This window comes from Sapajus apella, unplaced genomic scaffold (assembly GCF_009761245.1).
Source record: "Sapajus apella isolate SASKATOON/1434 unplaced genomic scaffold, GSC_monkey_1.0 scaffold7, whole genome shotgun sequence".
Classification (NCBI taxonomy): domain Eukaryota; kingdom Metazoa; phylum Chordata; class Mammalia; order Primates; family Cebidae; genus Sapajus; species Sapajus apella.
The window spans coordinates 3,313,872-3,335,139 of NW_022436947.1; the positions used below are offsets into that span (position 1 = coordinate 3,313,872).

Below are 21,268 nucleotides of genomic sequence, written 5' to 3' on the forward strand. Positions count from 1 at the left end.
AAAAATACTGTTTCAGATGTCCTTCACAGTAAGTAAAACCTTCATGGAGAAAGATCTGTGATCTGATTGGCTAGCATTATTCTCACTCAGAAACATGACACCAGCATGTGAATTATGACAGTAAATTCACATCCAAGATGAATATGCAATAACGTTTATAAAAAGACATCGACTATTAATTCACTTAGGGCTATAAAATACTTTTTAAAATATGTACATGGTTATTTAAAAGGAGGAGCTCAATTTCAATAAGAAATTAAATGGCTGAACTCATGGTCACCATATAATGTTTTGAGACAGTTTTGTCCTTGTCGCCCAGGCTGGAGTGCAATGGTGTGTGATCTTGGCTCACTGCAACCTCCACCTTCCAAGTTCAAGCAATTCTCCTGCCTCAGCCTCCCGAAGTAGCTGGGATGACAGGTGCCCACCACCACATCCAGCTATTTTTTTGATATTTTTAGTTTAGACGGATTTTCACCATGTTGGCCAGGCTGGTCTTGAACTTCTGACCTCAGGTGGTCCATCTGCCTCGGCTTCCCAAAGTGCTGAGATTACAGATATGAGCTGGCATGGTAATTTTAATGGTCAATCAGATCACTCAATTTCTCTCATAACAAATACATATAAACCATAAAATGATTAGATCTTCAGTTTAAACCTAAAACCTTTTGTTTGTATGCAGCAACTGACTTTTGGGATTCACATGAATTTGGACCACAGCTCAGCAAAAGGAGGCGTTCCTGTTTTCACTGTCCCTCCTTGGAACTCAAATGTATGTGTCTAAGCACAGGAAGAACATAGGATATTGAAATGCAGTTTCATAAATGGAGCAATCGGCTGTATACTCACCCTTTTGACTATGGAGGTAACCTTTTTGAAAGCATTACTAATCAAGTTATACTACATCTGTACTACTGTGTGGTAGTAAAATATAGTAGTAGTAAAGCCAGTTCTTTAGCTTAGAAAAGAAAGTAAAACTACCACGATGAGAGGACATTTTCCTTTCCATTTTTTTTTTTTTTTTTTTTTTTTTAAGACGGGGTTTCACCATGTTGGTCAGGCTGGTCTTGACCTCCAAAGTGCTTGGATTACAGGCGTGAGCCACCATGCCCGGCCACATTTTTCTTTTCTTTTAGTATCTTCCACTTTCCTACCCTTCCATTCAGAAAAGACAAGCAGGGCATGTTAATTCAAAAGAAAAAATGATTGCAATGCCAGATACTGATCTAAAATGTAGTCTGTATTCAATATGGTCTACATCTGTTCATTTTGCCATAGCCGTATATGTCACTGGTTGAATACCTGGGTCTCCTTCTTGCAGGAAAGTCAGTTGCTTGGCACCTAGAAAAGCTATCATCAGTGAGGTGGAACTGAGTAAATCCTAGCTCCCACGTGGTCTGCTCATTCATAAGCCCTAGCCAAAGGTGTGGTAACATTCAGCAATGGGGGCCCACTGGGCTCCTGGTCTCAAATCCAGGGTGAAATCTCCCAGAGTTTACGGTCAAAGATACAGAGTGTACAAGTTCAGGTCAGGTTTACCTAAATCGCACTGAACTTTTGGAGGAATGCTTGATAAATGAGTGTGGGTTATAGTTAGTCTCATTTTATAGTTTACTTCTATTCGAATAGAATTTAAGGATGAGATCCACCTGGGAACACAGGTACTTGTAATAAAGTCAATGGATAGTAATCTAAAGACCATTACACAAGGGCTATTTACAGAGAGAAACCCAAGACCTTTACTTTTTTTTTTTTTTTTTTTTTTTTTTTTTTGAGACCGAGTCTCTGTTGCTCAGGCTGGAGTATGATGGTGAGATCTTGGGTCACTGCAACCTCCGCCTCCTGGGTCAAATGATTCTCCTGCTTCAGCCTCCTGTGTAGCTGGGATTACAGGTGGGGGCCACCATGCCTGGCTAATTTTTATATTTGTTGTAGAGACGGGATTTCACCACGTTGGCCAGACTGGTCTCAAACTCCTGACGTTGTGATCTGCCCACCTTGGCCTCCCAAAGTGCTGGTGGGATTACAGGTGTGAGCCACTGCATCTGGCCCCAAAACCTTTACTTTTAATATTATTAATTATGTATGACCAAATATGGTTCTGCCTTTCATTCAGCCAAAGATTGTTAGGGAGAAACAAATACTGTTTTAAAAGGTAAATATGGCACTGAATGTAATAGTGACAGTTTGGGGTTCATTAGGAAATTATAGTTTTACTCTCACAAGTTCTAACTCCCTTTGTGATGACTCTCAAGATAATTTATCTGCATTGCTGTTTTAACTCAGGAGACAAGTATGGAAGAACAAACTGTCAGACGAACAGTATTCTAAGATACCAATAACTTATTAGCAAAAGCGCGACAGCTGCTGTGCTAAAAATAAAATCCTAGAGCAAAGACAGACAAAAGGTGTATGCACAGTTACCAAAATCCATTCCAGCACTCTTTGGAGAACAAATGTCAAATGCATCTTTAAAATAGTGACAAACATTACCATGTAACACACATCTGGAAAAGTGATTAGGACTTTTTAACAATATATAATTGACATATTATGATTGAGACCTATATATAAAAAATGGGAAGCTATTGCTAACAAGTTTTCTTTTTGTATTTTACCTTTAGCAATACCTGAAAACCCAATGAATTAGCCACAGAACACTTTCCACTTTAAGTAAAGCCATGTAGATAAAACCAAGTCGTCTATGCTGAATTTATGGGGGGTGATATAATGCAAATAATAGCCTTCTTTCAAGTCAGCTCTTTTTATTCTATCATCTAAGGAGACAAATTTACTCCAGTTAATGATTTATAAAGGAAAATTAACTTTGGCAAACTAAAAATAGGTGTTTTGTCAAATGCTGGATTAGTGTATGGCACAGCAATTTTCTATCTTAATCTGGTTTCTTTCTTTGACATTTCATCTGATCCTAAAAAAAACACTGAACAAGTAAAAGGAATAAATTTGTATCAGTTGAACTGGCTAGGTCTGGCCCATTAAGAATATGCTTGTCCTCAGAATATAGGTCTTTTATATCTCTATCAGGAAAATCAGAATTAAGTCAGATCAAAGACTAAATGTGATGTTCTGACTCTTGAAAGAAAAACATGGTTGATAGATGCTTCAGGAAAAAAAAAATTCACTATTTCCCCCAACTGCCTGTTCCCAAAATCCCACAACGCGTTTTCATTCCAAATTATAGACAGATGAAAACCACAAAAGCGAGTCCCTTTTAGAGGAACTTATATTTAATGCCCAGTAGGGTATATGATGAAGAAACCTCACATCAAATACAGTGCACACTGCTGTATTTATATTTTGGGTAGTTCCACTAAAAGCTATACTGCAAACAAGGAGCCTGTTGTAAAAGGATCACCTGTATAGTTAAACCACACATAGACACACAGCAAAACCAAACATGTATACTTCCCTCAGTGGAAGAAGTTGAAAATCTAGATCTAGAAAGGTATGAAAAATGGCCTTGAAAACCTGCTATACCAATACCTCTATAGACAAGATAAAAACAAAAACATCAAATGTTTGTTTTCCTGATTTTTCTTTAATACAGTTGCCCTCTTACATAATGTACTATTAGGTGCCTTCTTAATAGCATCTAATCTACCCTTCTGTTGCACCGGTTGGCCTCCTGGGATGGAACTCTTGTTACCACCCACGTTTGTGGAGTACTGTTCTTCAGTATACTACGCCTAACCCATATGGTCAGGCCATGTACTTCACGGGTAGTGGTATTTCTAAAACTGAATTAGCGCACACATCCAAACCACATATACTTTTCAACTTAAGAGTTCATACAAAGTCTATTTCCTTTCTACAGTAGCCATCGCTCCAGATTGTAGTTTAAAAATCCAAGAAGTGGGAAGAATGTCTTTGTATTCAATGCTTCCTTCTTCCATCCCTTCTGCCTTCCCTCCATGTTCTTTCTTCCATTCATTTCCTTCTTTATTCTTTTTCTTAGTGATAAGAGGTTAACAAAAATGGGTTATTAAGGAAATCAAAGTCTAGGAAATGGCCAAAACAGAGATCAGAGTAGTCACAAACTCTTCTTTGTAGTGATGTTAAATTACTGACAAATGTTTATTGAAAACAAAAAAATCTAAAAACCAGCACAAGCCAGTGGTGCTGCATATTATTTAAGCAACTGGCGTTCTTCAATGCTTTTGAGGCGTTTCTTTCGGGGCTGTACAAAGTCATCATCTGAATCATCACTGTATTTATTATCTTCTGATTCATTCCTGAATTCTGGTTTAGGAAATCTTTTTTCTGGATAGAGGTTCTTTAGAAGTTCTTCAAAATAATTTTCAAGTTTTATACCAGCATTAGCTACTTCTGAATCAGGCTGTTAGGTAAAAATAAAAATATGAGTAAAACAAGGAATAAATCACACTTTTGGCTTCTGAGATTGTACATATTAATGAGCTGTTTTGAAGAGTATAGCTCATTTGAAATGCATAGTCATTGAAATAAATAGTCTAGGACTAGGCAAAGTCTACAGAAGGTGAGCTAAAATAAAAGACTGACTTATTTATTCTAAAAGATCTGGCTTATTCCAAAAGAAGGTGGTAATGGTAGGACTGTATTGCCAAAGATAGATCAGTTAAGATGCCGTAACCATAGGATCATGAACCAGGTATTTCTAGAACAAACTAAATGAAATATGTAGTACTTAGAATGAGTTAACAAACAGAACCGCCAGCAGCAAAAGTGTTCTGTCTGACAGATGTTTACATGAACTGACAGATGAGAAAGTTTTAAATTACAGCTATTTGGACCACATCCTTAGTATTTCAAGATCAACACAAAAAATAAGAAATAAAGGTGGGAATGATAAAAAATGTTTCTAGGTCAGAGAAAAATATTTTGTCTTTCAGTTATAGGCTGTGATTTGCATTTCAATCACCATCTAATAAACCTTTGAATATAAATGTGGGTAAAGTCATCTGAATTCTCCCCTGCATTCCCTGACCTGAAAAATTAGAAATTTATTCTAACACAGACCTCTTGGTATCCTCAATGTTGACAAGGTGTTTAGTGTAAAATGATTTTCACACTGCTATTCCTTCCTGCCCCATCCCATCCCCTCCCCTCCCCACCCCAGCCTCACCTCATTGAATTCAGCACAGTTTTGAAAGATCAATCTAAAATCAGCTACAAAATCTTCAGGTTTTGAGTACATGGAATAATCTTCTTGTAGTCTCTTCTTGATGGTTGACAAATCCATTGGATTTTTAATTATTTTGTAATAATCAGGCACCTTTCAAAATAAAATGAGATGCTATAATACAAATAGCTGAATTCTACATTGTCCTAAATACATTCTATAAGATGTGCTTATTTGGAATGTTCTCATTGCTCTTCTCTGTGCTATTTGTCATTAGTAAAGAAACACATTTAACAGTGTTTACAAGTGTGCACTGCACCTACCACACAATGGTAAAGGTTTGTGTGACTTTTTCCCAAAAAGTTTAACCAATTATTTTTGAGACAGGGTCTCTCTCTGTCACCCAGGCTGGGGTACAGTGGCACAATCTCAGCTCACTGCAAACTTTGCCTCCTGGGCTCAAGCAACCTCTTACCTCAGCCTCCTGTGTAGCTGGGGTTACAGGCATGCACTAATATACCAGGCTAATTTTTTTCTTGTAGAGACAGAGTTTTGCCATGTTGCCCAGGCAGGTCTCAAACTCCTGGGTTCAAGCAACCTGCCTGCCTTGGCCTCCCAAAGTGCTGGGATTATAAACATAAGCCACTGTGCCAAGCCCCAATTATTTTAATAAAAAAAATTATCTTCACATATTCTCTCTTAAATCATCTAGGTTTTCCTTGTTCATTATTAAATAAAAAGCAATTACTAGAGAGTATCATTTCTAGTAGAATCTGACATGTTTTTGCTGCATATACTATAGCAAGTGGTAAAGAGGAAGGACTTTGGATCTGGGTTTAATCCCCGGCTCTGCTGCTCAGTATCATGATCCTGGTAAGTTACTTAACCTCGCTGAACCTTAGTTTCTTCATATTCCAAATAGGGATAATCCTACCAAACGCACAGTATTTTGTAGAGATTAAATGAGATGATATTTATTAAGAAAAAGGGGGCTACTTTGTCACTGTTGTTGATATTAACATAAATGGAAGCCAAGATAATAAAAAGCGCAATTCAAGGTTACATTTTCAAGTTGGTACTGTTGTTTCAAGCCACTCTTAACTTCTTTACACTGCCTCTTTTGGGTACAAAAGATCCTTCTCCCTGGAAGTATTTATATCCTATATCCAGTTCTCAAAACCTGTTCTTAAGAAAGAAGCTATTTATCAGCTGAATTTATTTACTGAGCTGGTTTTCTTCTTCTAACTTGGGATTAATTTTTGAGATTTACCAACCTGTAGAACAAATTTATTAAATTTTAAAAGGAATTTCAGGCATTATAGAAGTTTTTTTTTTTTTTTTTTTTTTTTTGGGGGGTGGGGGAGGCAGGTACTAGGCCCTTTCCAGTACTCTAAAATTTGTGTTAAAGTCACATCAAACTTTCATTATGAACTGTTTTGAAGTCAATAGTGTGTGTACACACACACACACCCTTCCTCAACTTTTTTGTATTTTTAAAGTCTACTTATTTACTTGAAGTCTGGACCTATAAATAAAAATATAGAAAATTTTGCTGGGAGAGATGGATGATGTCTTTATTTCAAACAAAGTTCTTTTTCCAACAGCTTCGGAAACATGCCTAAAACTCCTGGGATACGATTAACAGAAATCATCCCAAACATCCCAGAGAACAGTAAGTAAAGTAAGAAAAGAAGAAAGAATACCTGAGAAATGAATACAAGTTTTGGGCCACTTACTGAAGTGTATCTATTTAGGATCAAAGCATTCACTATGTATTAATAAGCTTTAAGATTGAGATATTAAAAAGTACTGAAAAATGGCATTTAAACTAGATTCCCGTAACAAAATTCCAGAAAAAGCATTCCACTGTGTGAACATGCACAAATTGACATTAATACTTACAGTTAGAGGAACAGGGTCTTGAAAAGCCAGGCTCATTTCATGGCAGTAAAGAAATAAAAGTAGGCGCTCACACTTCTAAGCAAAAATAAAAATTGAGATAAAATATTATAAAACAATTCATGGCTTATTTTAAATAATCTCAGAGGCCCCAAAATGTCAGACTAAAAAAATCTGATGAATACAAAATTATTGATTCTTGGGGTTTTCTTCTCCTTCCCAGTCATTAACTGAACTGTACTAGACAATTTAGGGTGTATGTGATATTTGACAGTCCCTGTAATTAAATGTACTAAGACAGTATCACTTATAAACCCATTTCAAGTTCTCCAACAATAAATTTATACTTATTGCCCCAGTCTATTATAAATTACTAATAGTCAATAAAGGAAGAACCCATGTCTCTTAGGAGAACGGGAGGTGGAACCTTTTCAATGTGCATCTAGACTTAAGGCACCTCTCTGCATGTAGAAGGTCCAACCATGTGCTCTGCTATTCATACTTCCCTGCTTATGGGTTTATCCCAGTAGACACTGAGTAGTACTGGCAGTGAATGGGTATGTGCCCTCTTGCATAACAACTTCCATACTATTATTCTACTTAATAATTTTGCAAAGGGGTTTCTTTGGTAACAAAGTGTTGACTGGGTAGCTGTAAATGTTATTTACAGTTAAATATATCGGGTGGCTTTGATGCATAAGCCTAGTCCCATTCAGTTAAAAAAAAAAAAAAAAAAAAAAAAGGAATTATTTCCAGGAAGAGTGAAGAAAAAACCCAGCTCCTTGTTGGCAATCCTGAGGAAAAAACTTATCTATGGTAGAAATAAAACAAAATAGAAATTTACTTAAGGTAGATTAAATTTAAAAGTCAAGGTACATATTCCATTTTGTTCAGGTACAATAAGCTTCTATAAAATACATGCATAATTCTATGATTTTTTTTTTTAATTTAAAGAAAGTTTGTAAGATTCATATACCTTTGTGAAAAAAAATACACCTAAATAAGAGGATCAGTATAAAATCTGATTGGATATACACCTCTTTGATGAAAGGCACCACAGTAAAATATTGCACTACAATATAATAATGGATCTTACCAAAAAAATTGTCTAAAAGACTTACCCTTTTATCTATAGGCGTTAATTTAACAAGGCCTTCAGTTTTCCTTTTTTCTGAGTTGTGACTGGGAGCATCACAATCATATTCAACTTCTGGTTTAGATAAGTCTCGGCAGAAAGTGCAAATCCACTCTCCACTGTTGGGGACAATGTACTTTTGAATTCCTAATGCATCATTTCCTCTCTTCACTATTTCCCTTTCCCACCTCCTCCATTATATCTATGATACAGAGTTGTTTATTTGGCATGAATTTTAATCATTGAGCATTTACCACATACCTACTAGGTATACTGCACCATGCTGAAAGGAAACAGCAGAAATATAATGCAAGGCCCTAAGTTAATATCAAAATCTAGTTAAGAAGGCATGAGATACATATATGGGAAAAAAAACACCTAAATAAATTAACACATTAATCTAGGGCTCACATATCTAGGGCATAATTGAATTTGTCCCCCAAAGGATTCAGGAATCAGCAAAGCTCTTTGTACTGTTCCTGTTACTCTAAGTTTATAAAATTAAATTTTCAAAACTACAGCCTTCAAAGAACTGAGAGATCAACCCATTGGCTCTTAACCATCTTGGTCATGCTGATGATCATCATCATGCCACAGGGTTTGAGAATTTACTTGAATTACTTATAAATGATATTTTGGTGCCTGGCAAAAATATGTAATAAACTGTGGTAGCTGTTATGCATAAAGACATTATTCCTTATGGTGACCCCCTGTGATGATTTAAAGGACGTGTTTTTTTTTTTTTTTTTTTTTTTTCCTCCTCATATTGACTAGGGAGAGGGTCTTGCTCTGTTGCCCAGTGTGGAGTGCAATGGTGCAATCACAGTTCACTGCAGCCTCAACCTCCCAGGCTCAACCAATCCTCCCACCTCAGCCTCCTGAGCAGCTGGGACTATAGGCATGTACTACCACACCTGGCTAGTTTTTTAAGTTATTTGTAGAGACAGGGTCTCCCTATGTTGCTCAGGCTGAATGATTAATTTTTGGAGAGAAGCACAAGGAGTAAGTGGTAGGGTATGGGAAACCCTAGACTATTCATTTGGATTTTGGAATATACATTTGTGCCAAGTGGAATTTAAGTTTTTACAAAGGCTTTCTGTTAAAATAATTTTCAAAAGTTTATAGTAAAACAACGTGGGAAGGAAAGTACTATCTTACCTTGGAAAATTTGTCAATGTGGGCACATGACAAGAAAGATGGAATACTTTGGGGCACTTTTCACAGCACAGGAGTTCCCCTCCATTTTGACAAACTGCACACCAGTCCTCATTTGGGTCATCTTCTTTCCTTGTCTCTCCAACGTGAAGGGGTGACTTCTGGGAAGGATCCAGCCACTCAGACTTTCCATTCGAGGAATTCTCCTGGTGAAGTCCAGGTTGATCTCCTGTACTATCAGGGGCATCTGATCTTAGCACAGTCTCCTCAGAAGTAGAGCTCTGACTGCTATTTAAGAGCAGGGAGGTGAGTATGCTTCTTGGATAATTGGCCTGCAGTAGATTAAAAAAAATTTTTTATCACTACTGCAATTCTGAATTATAAACCACTCTGTAATGAGCACCTGGCTGCTTCAAAAGAATCTTAATGAGAATAGTATATGTTTACTGCTAACTGGTATAGAAGACATGGACCTCTACTAAAAAATATCAAGATATAAAAAAAATCTTTGACTCTGCTGATGGCTACAGAAATTAGAAAATGGGTGGGGAGGGTGGAAAATCAACCACATGACCTATAATATACTTCACTGGAACTGTTCATTCAACTTATACCTAAGATAGAAAAGTTGTAAGATGAATCTAAATTTTCTGTTGGAGCCCAGGATGGCAAGAATTTCAAATCAATAACAAAAATTATCTCCTTCAAATATGTTTTCAAAAATTTCAAAGTAATAACTGTAGATATAGTTAAAGCACTCATTCCTTTGAAGTACTATTTTCAAATCTAGCTTTTTCTTCTGCCGTTTACCTCCATATTTCTAAACAAAATGATTGTTAAAAATTGCAATACATCTATGATCCTTACTAGTAGAAGATCAAGAGATTAGGTTTTTACATCCTGATTTTCCCACCTCGTTCTCCTTCCATTTATACGTACACAAAGCCACCACCACCATTCACCCCATCTTTTTAACATCATTTTTATGAAGCATTGATTTTTTAGTTGGTAGGTGCCAGTATAACTGTTTATTGCCAGTATCTATTCCAACTGACCAGAATTTGTACTGGTTAAGTATTCTGAAAAATCACAATTTTTGGTTAAATGCATATTCAGTTTATATCCTGATTGTGTCACAGTTCTAGTTACATTTGTACTCTGGTGTTTGTTTATTTCATTATGACTATGTAAATATTGTTCACTGCAGACCCCAAAAATGTACTATGACATTTTTTTTTTGTAAACTTCTTCTTTCACTAAGACTCAGTAATTACCTTATTTTTTCAGTTGCTTGTTTTTCTAGGTACATATTTCTATGTCATTCTCACAATCTACAATAGGAGATTCTCAATACTGTTGAAGTCTTTTTCCCCCTTTAGATATATCCCTTTGAGTCCTATGTCTTCCTGCTACAGACTGTACTGCACAAGCTGCTGCTGCTGCTGTACTGGGGCTTGCCCTTTTCTTCTGTGTCAGATTCCATTTTTGGGATCTTATATCTTCCTCTTTCTTGTTTTACTATATTTTTGATGATTCATATCATCAATTATCTTTGTGAGAATGAGTACAGAAGAATTATTTTAAGAAATTGAACAAAAATGTATTTTCATGTCTGATTAATAATTTGCCTGGGTATAAAACTGGTTAGAGAATATCTCATTTTCAACTTTCCAGGTTCCATATTTGAGCCTCAGGTTTTTAAAAACCTTTCTGTTTTTCCATCTTTGCTTTTTAATTTACTGAGAGTTTAATATAACATTACAAAAAAAAAAAACCCTCCTAAGAGCTATTTAAAAGTTTCTCTCACCCTGCCCACCATGCATAGGAATAGTATTGCAAGCCTTCATATAATTACATTTTGAGTCCTGGATTCTTCATCTGATTCTTGCTTCACTATAACAACAGGGAAATCATAATTTTCAGGTGGTCCACTGTTTTCTTGTTTTATTCGAATTGGCTCCAACATTACCACTGGGACTTTGTGTGTCGAATCAGCTCCTGCTGGTTTGCTGGAAGAGCCAGAGCTATAAGTATGAAAGAGAAGAAAAAACCATCTAAGAATGTGAAGCTAAATACCTCATAAAAAAGTATAACAACAACTTTCTAAAATAATACTGTATTTTTACAACAAGAATTACATCAGGAACTAATGCTACATAACTGAAATGTAACTGCTCTGAGTGTCATTTATGATAAAAATGTTTTATATATTAACCTATTTAAATAGTTAAACATCTGGAAAGATATTTCAATAAACCTAAATTTTTTTAAAAACTGAGGCTTTACAATTAGGCAACCAGATTTAATATCTTAGAACTGGCATTTGATTTTAGGCTTTCTCATTTCCTTCTTTAGTCAGCAGCAAAGTAAACTCTAGGCTCACATTAACACTTTGTCAGTGTCTAAAGACAATGAAATAATCATTTATTTAAACAATGTTATTTAAAGAAGGTAATGGGACAAAAACCTTTTACAGATATTCCCTATGTTCTCATGGGATTAAAGGCAAACTTTTCTCCCTGAAACAATTCTGCCACATGATTAAGAAAGTAAGAATTGGGTTCACTAGCTAGGAGGAATTTTTAGGCATAATGCAGGGAAGGAAGAGCAGCTGCTGAAAACAGAATTTCAATAACTGCGCATTTATTTATTTTAAAGTAGAATCAATTTTTCATCATGAGATCAAATTAGCATAAAACTATCTTGTTCCTAAGTTTGTGTTTCCATATAATATACTGTGTTATATCTATTCATTTTTATGTTTTCCTTGCTATTATGTGAATATCAGACATTTCTTATTTTCAACATATATTCTTCTATCTTCAAAGGTAAATTTGTACTTTAATCTCTTAACTAATTTATTAACTTAAAATAGTCATTAAAATTTTAATTAAAAATAGAAGAAATTGTTCAAAATATATTGAGTATCAAAACATGTTGAACACTGGCAATAGAAATCTAGTTAGAGATTTTATGTACTAGAAAATACGGTTTAGTCAGTTTACCTTCCTCGGCTTCCAACGCTGGAGGCACTAGGTGAACGTATTGGGGGGTGTACACTAGTCATAGTAACAGGTCCTGAGCAGGGAGAAATCAGACATAAAACAAAGGAATAATTATGCACTGAAGTCCTATTGAATGTGTTAACTTAGCACTATATTGAAACTAGGAACCATAATGAAATTCTATGAAACAGTAGTTGCTGAATTTTCAGTAGTCTGTTACAGCCTGTTATACTGGCAGGGTTTTTCAACCTCTGCACTACTGACTTTTGGGCCAGATAATTCCTTGTTGTGGAGGAATGTCTGTGCATTATAGGAAGTCTGGCAACATCCCTGGCCTCCACCAATTATTAGATACCAGTGGCATCTCTCTATACTTCCCAGCTTGAGGTACAACAATCAAAAATGTCTCCAAACACTGCCAAGTCTTTCTGTATTAGAGTAACAGGGGTAAGACCTTAGTGAGACCCTAGTGGCAGTGAAAGCTACAGAAGACAACAGAAGGTGGTATAGGTTGATAGAAAAAGGAGTTCAAAAAAGAAAACCATGTAAACAAAAATGAGACCAACTAATGGAAGACACAAAGTCAGATCAATGAGTTCAGACTTGAGGCAATAATCAAAAGAGGGATTCTGGACTACTGCCCTAAAAATGATAATAAAGAAGCTATGCTCTGGTGGCACTGTAGACTAGAACAAGGAAAATCTAACTAAAAGCAGCCAAGAAAGAAGAAAACAAAACCTGCTGCTGATAATTTTGATTTGAATTGATGAAGGCCCAAACTAAACAGTAGCAGTAGGAACGCAATGCAAGTGGGAAGTAGAAAAAAAATTCAAAGTGACAAAAGTTCTAAAGGGTCTGATGAACAACAGGATATGGTTGATAAAATGAAGAGAAAAAAATTCCATTTCATTTGTTTGTAAACTCTGGAGAATTTCATTTAAAATTAAAACAAAAGGCCTGGACAACAAAGACCTGTCTCTACAAAAAAACTAAAAATAAATTTAGCCAGGCCTGGTAGCACATACCGATAGTCCTAGTTACTGGGAATGGTAAGGCAGGAGGATGGCTAGAGCCTGAGTTTGAGGCTGCAGTGAGCCATGATTGCTACACCCTGGGTGACAGAGTGAGACTTTGCTTCAAAATGAATCAGAACAATGGCTATTTATACTCTTCTGATAATACAAGAATACATGCTTCATTTTAGAATAGCTGAAAACTTTTTATAAAGATATAACATTCAAGCAGCCTATAACTTCTGCATCCATATATAAACACTGGTAAGGTTCATATATATCTTTCCAGTTTTAACATACTTTTACATCTTTTATATGGTTCTACATACTTGTTTTCACTAAACAGTATACCATGAACATGCCATAAAACTCTATATAAGGACTGTTTGAATAGCTAATTAATACTCTGTTTATAAGTGAGCACATTCTAATTTATCATTCTCTTATATTTAGGTCATTGCTTCAAAATTTTTACTGCAAATAATGGCTTTAAAAAAAAAAAGGAAAACAATGAAGCTTTATTAGCATTAGGCTCATTCCTGGGAACATAAGGAGGAGGGGTTGAGATGCAGTTCACATACCAACCCAATTAGGTTTCAATTAGGTTTGCTGAAACCAGGAGCCAATCAGAAAAAACATGACATTTACAAAACTCTGAAATAGTTGAATAGCAACTGTGTTGACTAATTTTAAGATCCCTTTCAAAAAGTAATTTGTCCATTATTTGGAAGCCGCCTGTCTTGATTATAGTACTGGGGAATGGAAACTGGAATAATAATAATGCTTTAGTAAATCATAATAATATAAGTATTAATAAATATGTTCTGCCTATCCAGTTTCTAATTATTTCCTTATAATTGGAGTATTAAAATGGAATTACCATGTTCAAGGGTACATACACTTTCTAAGCCCCTTAAAGCAAATATCCTACTAGGTAATATACATATAAGGTACTTTGCCCAGTCTGGCTCACAGTCCAATACCGGGTAAATGTAAACCTTAGTAACATTGCTATGATGGTTTCCAGAAATGTTTTGACAAGTCAAACACATCCCACCTATGTATGAGAGTACCTCTTATTACATTTTCAGTGACTACTTTTATTATTTAAATCTTAACTAATTCAGTAACTTAGAAATTATATCTTGTTTGGATTTTTCTTATGATCATTAGTAAGAATGACATTTTTTGTCTCATCTGCTATATTGGCTATATGTATTTCCTCTTTAGGGAATTACCTACTTACTGATCATGTCCTTTGGCAATACCACAAATGTTCCTTATTTGTATAAACTTGTCATATGATAAACAGTTTATCTGCCATATTGTCCTAAGTTTGTTTAAAATAAGCATCCCCATTTAAATTGTGTCCATGTGACTGGTGAGTGACTTCAGAAATTCTCCTCTTTTCATATTTTGGTTTAAGGTACCTATGTCCTCAGAAGTAATATTACAGTTTTCCTCTCAGAGAAAATGAGTAGGTATGTTAAGATTCACAAACGAAATTAAACACCAAACAAATCACCAAAAGAGTGATAACTCTACTTATTGTCACTAATAAATTTTGATCCTAGGCAAATTACATCTTAAAAAAGACCACATCACAGGCAACTTATCAATAAGAGAGAATATAATACTGATTTCCCCCCTGGAAGTACTATAATGGCTGGAAGTTCTGTTGAAATTGAAAAAGTAAAGAAGGTCTGCTGTGATGGCTTATGCCTAATCCCAAAGCTCTCCGAGGCCAAGGCAGAAGGATCGCTTAAGGCGAGAAGTTCAAGACTGTCTTCTACCAAAAAAACAAAACAGCCACGTGTGGTAGAGCAGCACACCTGCAAGGAGTCTCAGTTACTCAGGAGGCTGAGGTGGGAGTGAGTCTGCAGTGACATATGATCACACCACTGCACTCAAGCCTGGGCAACAGAGCAAGACTGTGACTTGAAAGAAAGAATGAAAAGATAAAGAAGTTTAACTTTTGTTTACTTTGAAAGCATACTAATTTTAAATAGTTGAAAAACTCAGATTAAGCATCAAACAAGGAGGAGAAGAGGGGTAATTTTTTATTCCAAGTAAAGTGAAAACTAGAAAACCTTTCACAATCAAAAGAAGTCCACTTTACCTGCTAGGCCTGGAGATGGCACTGATGAATTTGGTGACTGGACCGTTCTGTTTGAGGGTGGTCTTGGCTGGCCATGCTCTATATTAGTATCTTTCCTCACAATATTGTCCAGTATAATAGTACTTGAACAGTCAATCTTACAAGAAAAGAAATTATTTCAGGCATTCTGACTTTGCAAGTTAAAAGCTACTTTTAAATTTATAAGAAAACGTCAATAATTATTATGAAACAAAAAATAAATACCACATTTGAGAAGTTCTAATAAACATTTTCCCCATAAACAATGCTGAATAAAGGTTTCCACTATCTTAGTATTTCACCTTAGTAAAATATTGAGGACACTATTTCAGAAACGAGCCAAAAGAAAGGAGTATCAAGTCATTCACATTCTTAAAAATTGAAAAAAAATTTCTTCATTTAAAAATAAACAACAAAAGGTTGCTATATGAAAAACACAAACTTGGTGAGAAGACTATCACAATTTCACATTTCTTGCAAATCTCTAATGTCTCCCTAAACAGCATTCAATCTATTGTAGTGTACGGTTTTCAATCTAGCCTCACACAGATAGGACTTAGTAGACCCTCTGAAGGGGATACTTACACAGACTGATGCTCTGCTCTGGGTATGTGCTAGATAGGTGAAGTCCATATATCTCCAGTACTAACCTCAACAGTAATGTATCACTAAATACATTACTGTTGTTTTGTAGGAGAAAAGGTGAACCCTACAGATTCTTGCTTTACGCTGGGTGGGGTGGCTCATACCTGTAATCCTAGCACTTTGGGAGGCTGAGGCAGGTGGATCACCTGAGGTCAGGAGTTTGAGACAAGCCTGGTCAACAAGGCAAAATCTTGTCTCTACTAAAAATACAAAAATTAGCGAGGTGTGCTGGCACACACCTGTAATTCCAGCTACTCGGGAGGCTGAGGAAGGAGAATCGCTTCCAGCCGGGAGGTGGAAGTTGCAGTGAGCTGAGACTGCACCACTGCATTCCAGCCTGCACGACGGGAGTGAGACTCCATCTCAAAAAAAGAAAAGATTCTTGCTTGAATGTAATAGGAATACAAATAACACTGCTTTTCCTAATTCATTGCCAGGCTAAAATACTTACAAATCCCTAATAAGAGTTTAACACTTTAGACACTAAAATTATTTCATGCCTACAAAGAACAAATTTTCCACCAATGTTTTTGTGCTTTTCCAGTTCAATTCTTTAACACAGTTTGTATATAATGAATTAATTTCTTGCTTATGCACCTAGAATGGTACTAGTTATGAAACATCTTTGGGAGAAATCAGAAAATGGTCACTCATTTCAGTTTATTCTGTAATCCAAATGAGGAATTTCAGGTAATAAGGTTCACATCTGAGGACTGCAGAGCAAAAAGCAGAATGACAATTTTACTTTCTGTGGGTTCTCTTTCATGGGGGCAGGGGAAATCAGGGCAGGTGGTTAATACACAGGGTCATTTTTGTTTAAATATTCTTTTGGCAATACATGGCCAGTATTTCTCAGAGAGTACAAAATGTACTAGAATAACTAAATTTGTGAGAACTTAAACAAGGAAAGTTGTTTACATTGTGGAATAATCCTAAAAGCCAAATAAAACTATGGGGATTAGATGTAAGTTTTCCTATGTACCATCCATGCATGAAAAAATAGATGTATTATACTCATTTAAAGTATACAAAACTATTTAAAAAATGGAATGATTCTGGTAAGATTAACAATGCAACTATTAGGAAATATGAATTGATCCAATTTGAAAAGCAAATTAAATAATGAAAATAAAGTTCTTTTCACAATCTTATAGGTAATTTGATCCAAGTAAGGAATACATGATATTTCCTAAAAGCTTCTTAATGTTAGGTTGTGTATGTATATGTGCACGACAGTCAGTTACCTAACCTGAGATTAAAAAAGGACCAAACACAGAATCAACATATACATGGAGATCTGTCTACAGAATGTAGTAATTTCTGCCTATGGAAAAGTCACACTGGCTGGGTATAGTGGCTCATGCCTCTAATCTCAGTAATTTAGGAAGCCAAGGCAGGAGGATCCCTTCAGCCCAGGAGATCAACACCAGCCTGGGTTAACATAGGAAGTCCCCCATCTCTATTAAAAATAAAAATCATTTAAAAATATAACAATAAATAAAAAGTCATACTGACAAAGAGTTTGGAGAGTGAGTTTAATTTACATATAATATAAACCAGAGGTAATTTTGCACTTCTCAATATGATCTAACAGGATTTCTATTACCAAACTTGTCTTCATCTCTTCTGATGTCCAGCCATTCAACTTTCCAGTGTATCTTTCCACATCCTTTCTTTTCTTCTTTCCCAGCTTAGATTCCATGATCCATCATCATAATCATTCATTTACAAATACCTTTAACTCTGGTGCCTTGAAAGACATTAGGTTATGTGTACAATGTTCATAACCTTTTTATTTTTACTACTGTTGTAATATTCTAAAGGATTAACTTGTAAAAACCTATAATGTAACAAATTCATGCCTTCTACTACATTCAAATTCACTGACAATTTTCTTTCTTTCTTGAGACAGGGTCTCGCTCTGTTGGTCAGGCTGGAGTGCAGTGGCATAATCTCAGTTCACCACAGCCTCTGCTTCCCAGGCTCAAGTGATTCTCCTGCCTCGGCCTCCCATATAGCTGGGATTACAGGCATGTGCCACCATGCTTGGTTAATTTTTGTATTTTTTGGTAGAGATGGGGTTTCACCATGTTGGCCAGCCTGGTCTCAAACTCCTGACCTCCAGTGATCCATCTGCCTGGGCCTCCCCCAAAGTGCTGGGATTACAGGAGTGAGCCACTGCACCCGGCCGACAATTTTCAATAGAAATTAGTATAAATTTTGTGTTTACTTACATCTGGAAGAGAGGGAAGATTATAAGAACCTCCCACTGGTGAGCTCAAATCGATCATAGGTGAACCAAAAGCCTTTCCATCATATCCTGCTGCACTAGTAATTGTGGGGCTGGAAGGAGTAGAGGATGTGCTGTTGGTAGTTGATGGGGCACCCTGTCCACTGCTGATCTGCCACTGTAGTAACAAGAAAGGAAAAAAAAGGGCTATCAACAAGCTTATAAAAATATAACGTCTATCTAATCACACACATACAAAATGAAGTAGAAGAGTGCAACTGTAATTTACATGGAAGGTGAATGGGACAGGGAGACTGCATTAAGTATGTATAATTTTCATTAATCCTGTAAAAACAAAAAACAACCAAACAAGAAAGCACTGATTTTTGCTGGAAGACAACATGTAGTATATACCAGAAAATCGCAGTACACAATTGACAGGTTTATACATACTGGAAAAAAAAAAAAGTAAATATATACATAGCAACTACAAGGTAAAGATGGAGGGTTGAAAGCATACATTTCTTCTATCCCTGTCTGAAACACTTGAAAATAATAAGCTACAGACCAGTGCTTTCAGGATTTTATGTTCCTCTTTCTCATATATGAACATAATTAGACCTCGATAAATATCTGAGGAAAGTACTGTCAGTCATGCTGAGATAAACATATTAACTAAGATGATGACAGGCATGCTGAAGTATGTAGAGGTGATGCATGCTGCTGTCTGCAATTTACTTCAAAACCTATTGAAAAATATGATGGGCCAGGTGCGGTGGCTTGCGCCTATAATCCCAGCACTTTGGGAGGCTGAGGTGGGCAGGTCACTTGAGGTCAGGAGTTCAAGACCAGCCTGGCAAACATGGTGAACTCCATCTCTACTAAAAAATACAAAAAATACAAAAATTAGTCAGGTTTGGTGGTGGGCATCTGTAATCCCAGCTACTCAGGAGGCTGTGGCAGGAGAATCACTGGAACCCAAGAGGCAGAGGTTGCAGGGAGGCAAGATCGCACCAGTGCACTCCAGCCTGGGCTACCGAGAGCAAGACTCCACCTCAAAAAAATGAAAAAACGAAAGAAAAATAGGAGGACTTGATGAATAGACAAAGGAATAAATATGCAATAAGGCAAGTAGAACAAAATTTGAACAAATGTTTCCTATGTAATTCTTTCAATTTTTGTTATGTTTGAACATTTTCATGCTGGGAGAAGGAAAGTAACTAAGCGGTACTGCAAGATGCTGTATTTTCCCAAACACAGTCATTCATAAACGAACAGCGCTATATAGAGAGACAGTGTCTGAAACATTTTAATTTTGAAAAACCTAATTTATATATTCCATTGTAAAAACTACATACAGAAGCATATGAAGTTGCATATGAATGTCCTCTTTACCACCTACTCCTTCCTCATATTCCTCACCCCTATCCGCCCCCCCACACCTTTTCCTCCTTCTCTACCAAGAACAATCAGTTGGTGGATCTTTTCAGGTTTGTTTCCTATGTACATGATGAGACTGGAGGAAAATACACACAAACAAATAATACCTCACAAAATTCTACATGTTTTTCCTCACATAATTTACTCAGAAAATCATATCTAGATTATTGATTTTCTTAATATCTGAAAAGTATTCCACTGTATGAGTACATTCTAATTTGTTAAACTCATTTACCACTAAAACCAATTTTCCACTAGATTCTTTCCTGGCTTGTTCATTTACTTATTCATTCATGTTTACATTTTTGGTCAACAACCATTTTAAAAACGCTGAGTATCTACTCATTAAAATATAATAAATAGGGAAGAGATAAAGTAAACGCTTGAGTATGGAATATGTGGTAGGTGCTTGTAGATACTTAAGAATAAATTCTCAACATAACTCTGGCAAGATACTCATTTTATAGCTGAGGCAAGTAAAATGTGAAAAGTCACAAAATTATTAGGAAAATAAGTAGAATTTAAGGACAAAGTGAAGCTTGGGTCCTTTTTACTTTCCTTCTCATGATGAATTAAGTATGAATTTTATTTAAAATAATTAAAATATTAAAATTTAGTGATGATATAGCAAAGCCAAATTGATTATACAAACTTATGTATAGACACAAAGTATGCATACTTTTATAATAAAATATTTATATGATTTTATTAAAATGAATGTTATGGAATTATGAAAATTGCATCATCTTTATTTTAGTCTTGCAGGAAAAAACCAAAATCAGTCTACAATCAGCTGGACAGGAGATTGTCACAGGAGCTTTTTAGAAGACAAACACTGTGATAACTTTTACTTTAAGATAATGTAAAACACAGAAAATATTTTTACCTGAAGACATTAAGGATATAAATAATATGGCTGGGTATGGTGGCTTACGCCTGTAATCCCAGCACTTTGGGAGGCTGAGGCAGGCAGATCACTTGAGGCCAGGAATTTGAGACCAATCTGGCCAACACAGTGAAACCCTGTGTCTAACAAAAATAGAAAAATTAGCCAGGCGTGGTAGTGGGTGCCTGTAATCCCAGCTACTCTGGAGGCTGAGGCAGGAAAATTGCTTGAACCTGAGAGGTGGAGGTTGCAGTGAGCTGAGATCATGCCACTGCACTCTAGTCTGAGTGACAGAGTGAGACTCCGTTTCAAACAAACCAAAAAAAAGAATATAAATAAGCTGTATTATATTAATATATATTAATTTCTTTTTTTTTTTTTTGGAGATGGATTTTCACTCTGTCACCCAGGCTGGAGTGCAATGGCACAATCTCAGCTCACTGCAATCTCTACCTCCCTAGTTCAAGCAATTCCCCTGCCTCAGCCTCCCAAGTAGCTGCGATTGCAGGTGTGAGCTACCATGCCCAGCTAATTTTTTTTTTTTTTGTATTTTAAGTAGAGACAGAGTTTCACCATGTTGGCCAGGCTAGTCTTGAACTCCTAA

General features: G+C 36.0%; 1 protein-coding gene across 3 annotated transcripts in view; it reads right to left on the minus strand.

The window, feature by feature from the left end:
* Nucleotides 1–2,094: 2,094 nt before the first annotated feature.
* TRIM24 (tripartite motif containing 24) overlaps nucleotides 2,095–21,268 on the minus strand; it is a 119,027-nt gene continuing 99,853 nt past the window's right edge. For 2 of the 3 annotated variants that reach the window (XM_032275871.1, XM_032275870.1), the window contains exons 11-19: nucleotides 18,343–18,516; nucleotides 15,446–15,581; nucleotides 12,314–12,386; nucleotides 11,164–11,332; nucleotides 9,312–9,640; nucleotides 8,140–8,272; nucleotides 7,022–7,096; nucleotides 5,123–5,272; nucleotides 2,095–4,357 (exon numbers count right to left, since the gene is read on the minus strand). In XM_032275871.1, the coding sequence (XP_032131762.1) occupies nucleotides 4,148–4,357; nucleotides 5,123–5,272; nucleotides 7,022–7,096; nucleotides 8,140–8,272; nucleotides 9,312–9,640; nucleotides 11,164–11,332; nucleotides 12,314–12,386; nucleotides 15,446–15,581; nucleotides 18,343–18,516 (1,449 nt within the window). In that variant the 3' untranslated portion in view covers nucleotides 2,095–4,147. The remainder of the gene's footprint in view (nucleotides 4,358–5,122; nucleotides 5,273–7,021; nucleotides 7,097–8,139; nucleotides 8,273–9,311; nucleotides 9,641–11,163; nucleotides 11,333–12,313; nucleotides 12,387–15,445; nucleotides 15,582–18,342; nucleotides 18,517–21,268) is intronic. The other variant, XR_004268220.1, reaches the window with a different exon arrangement.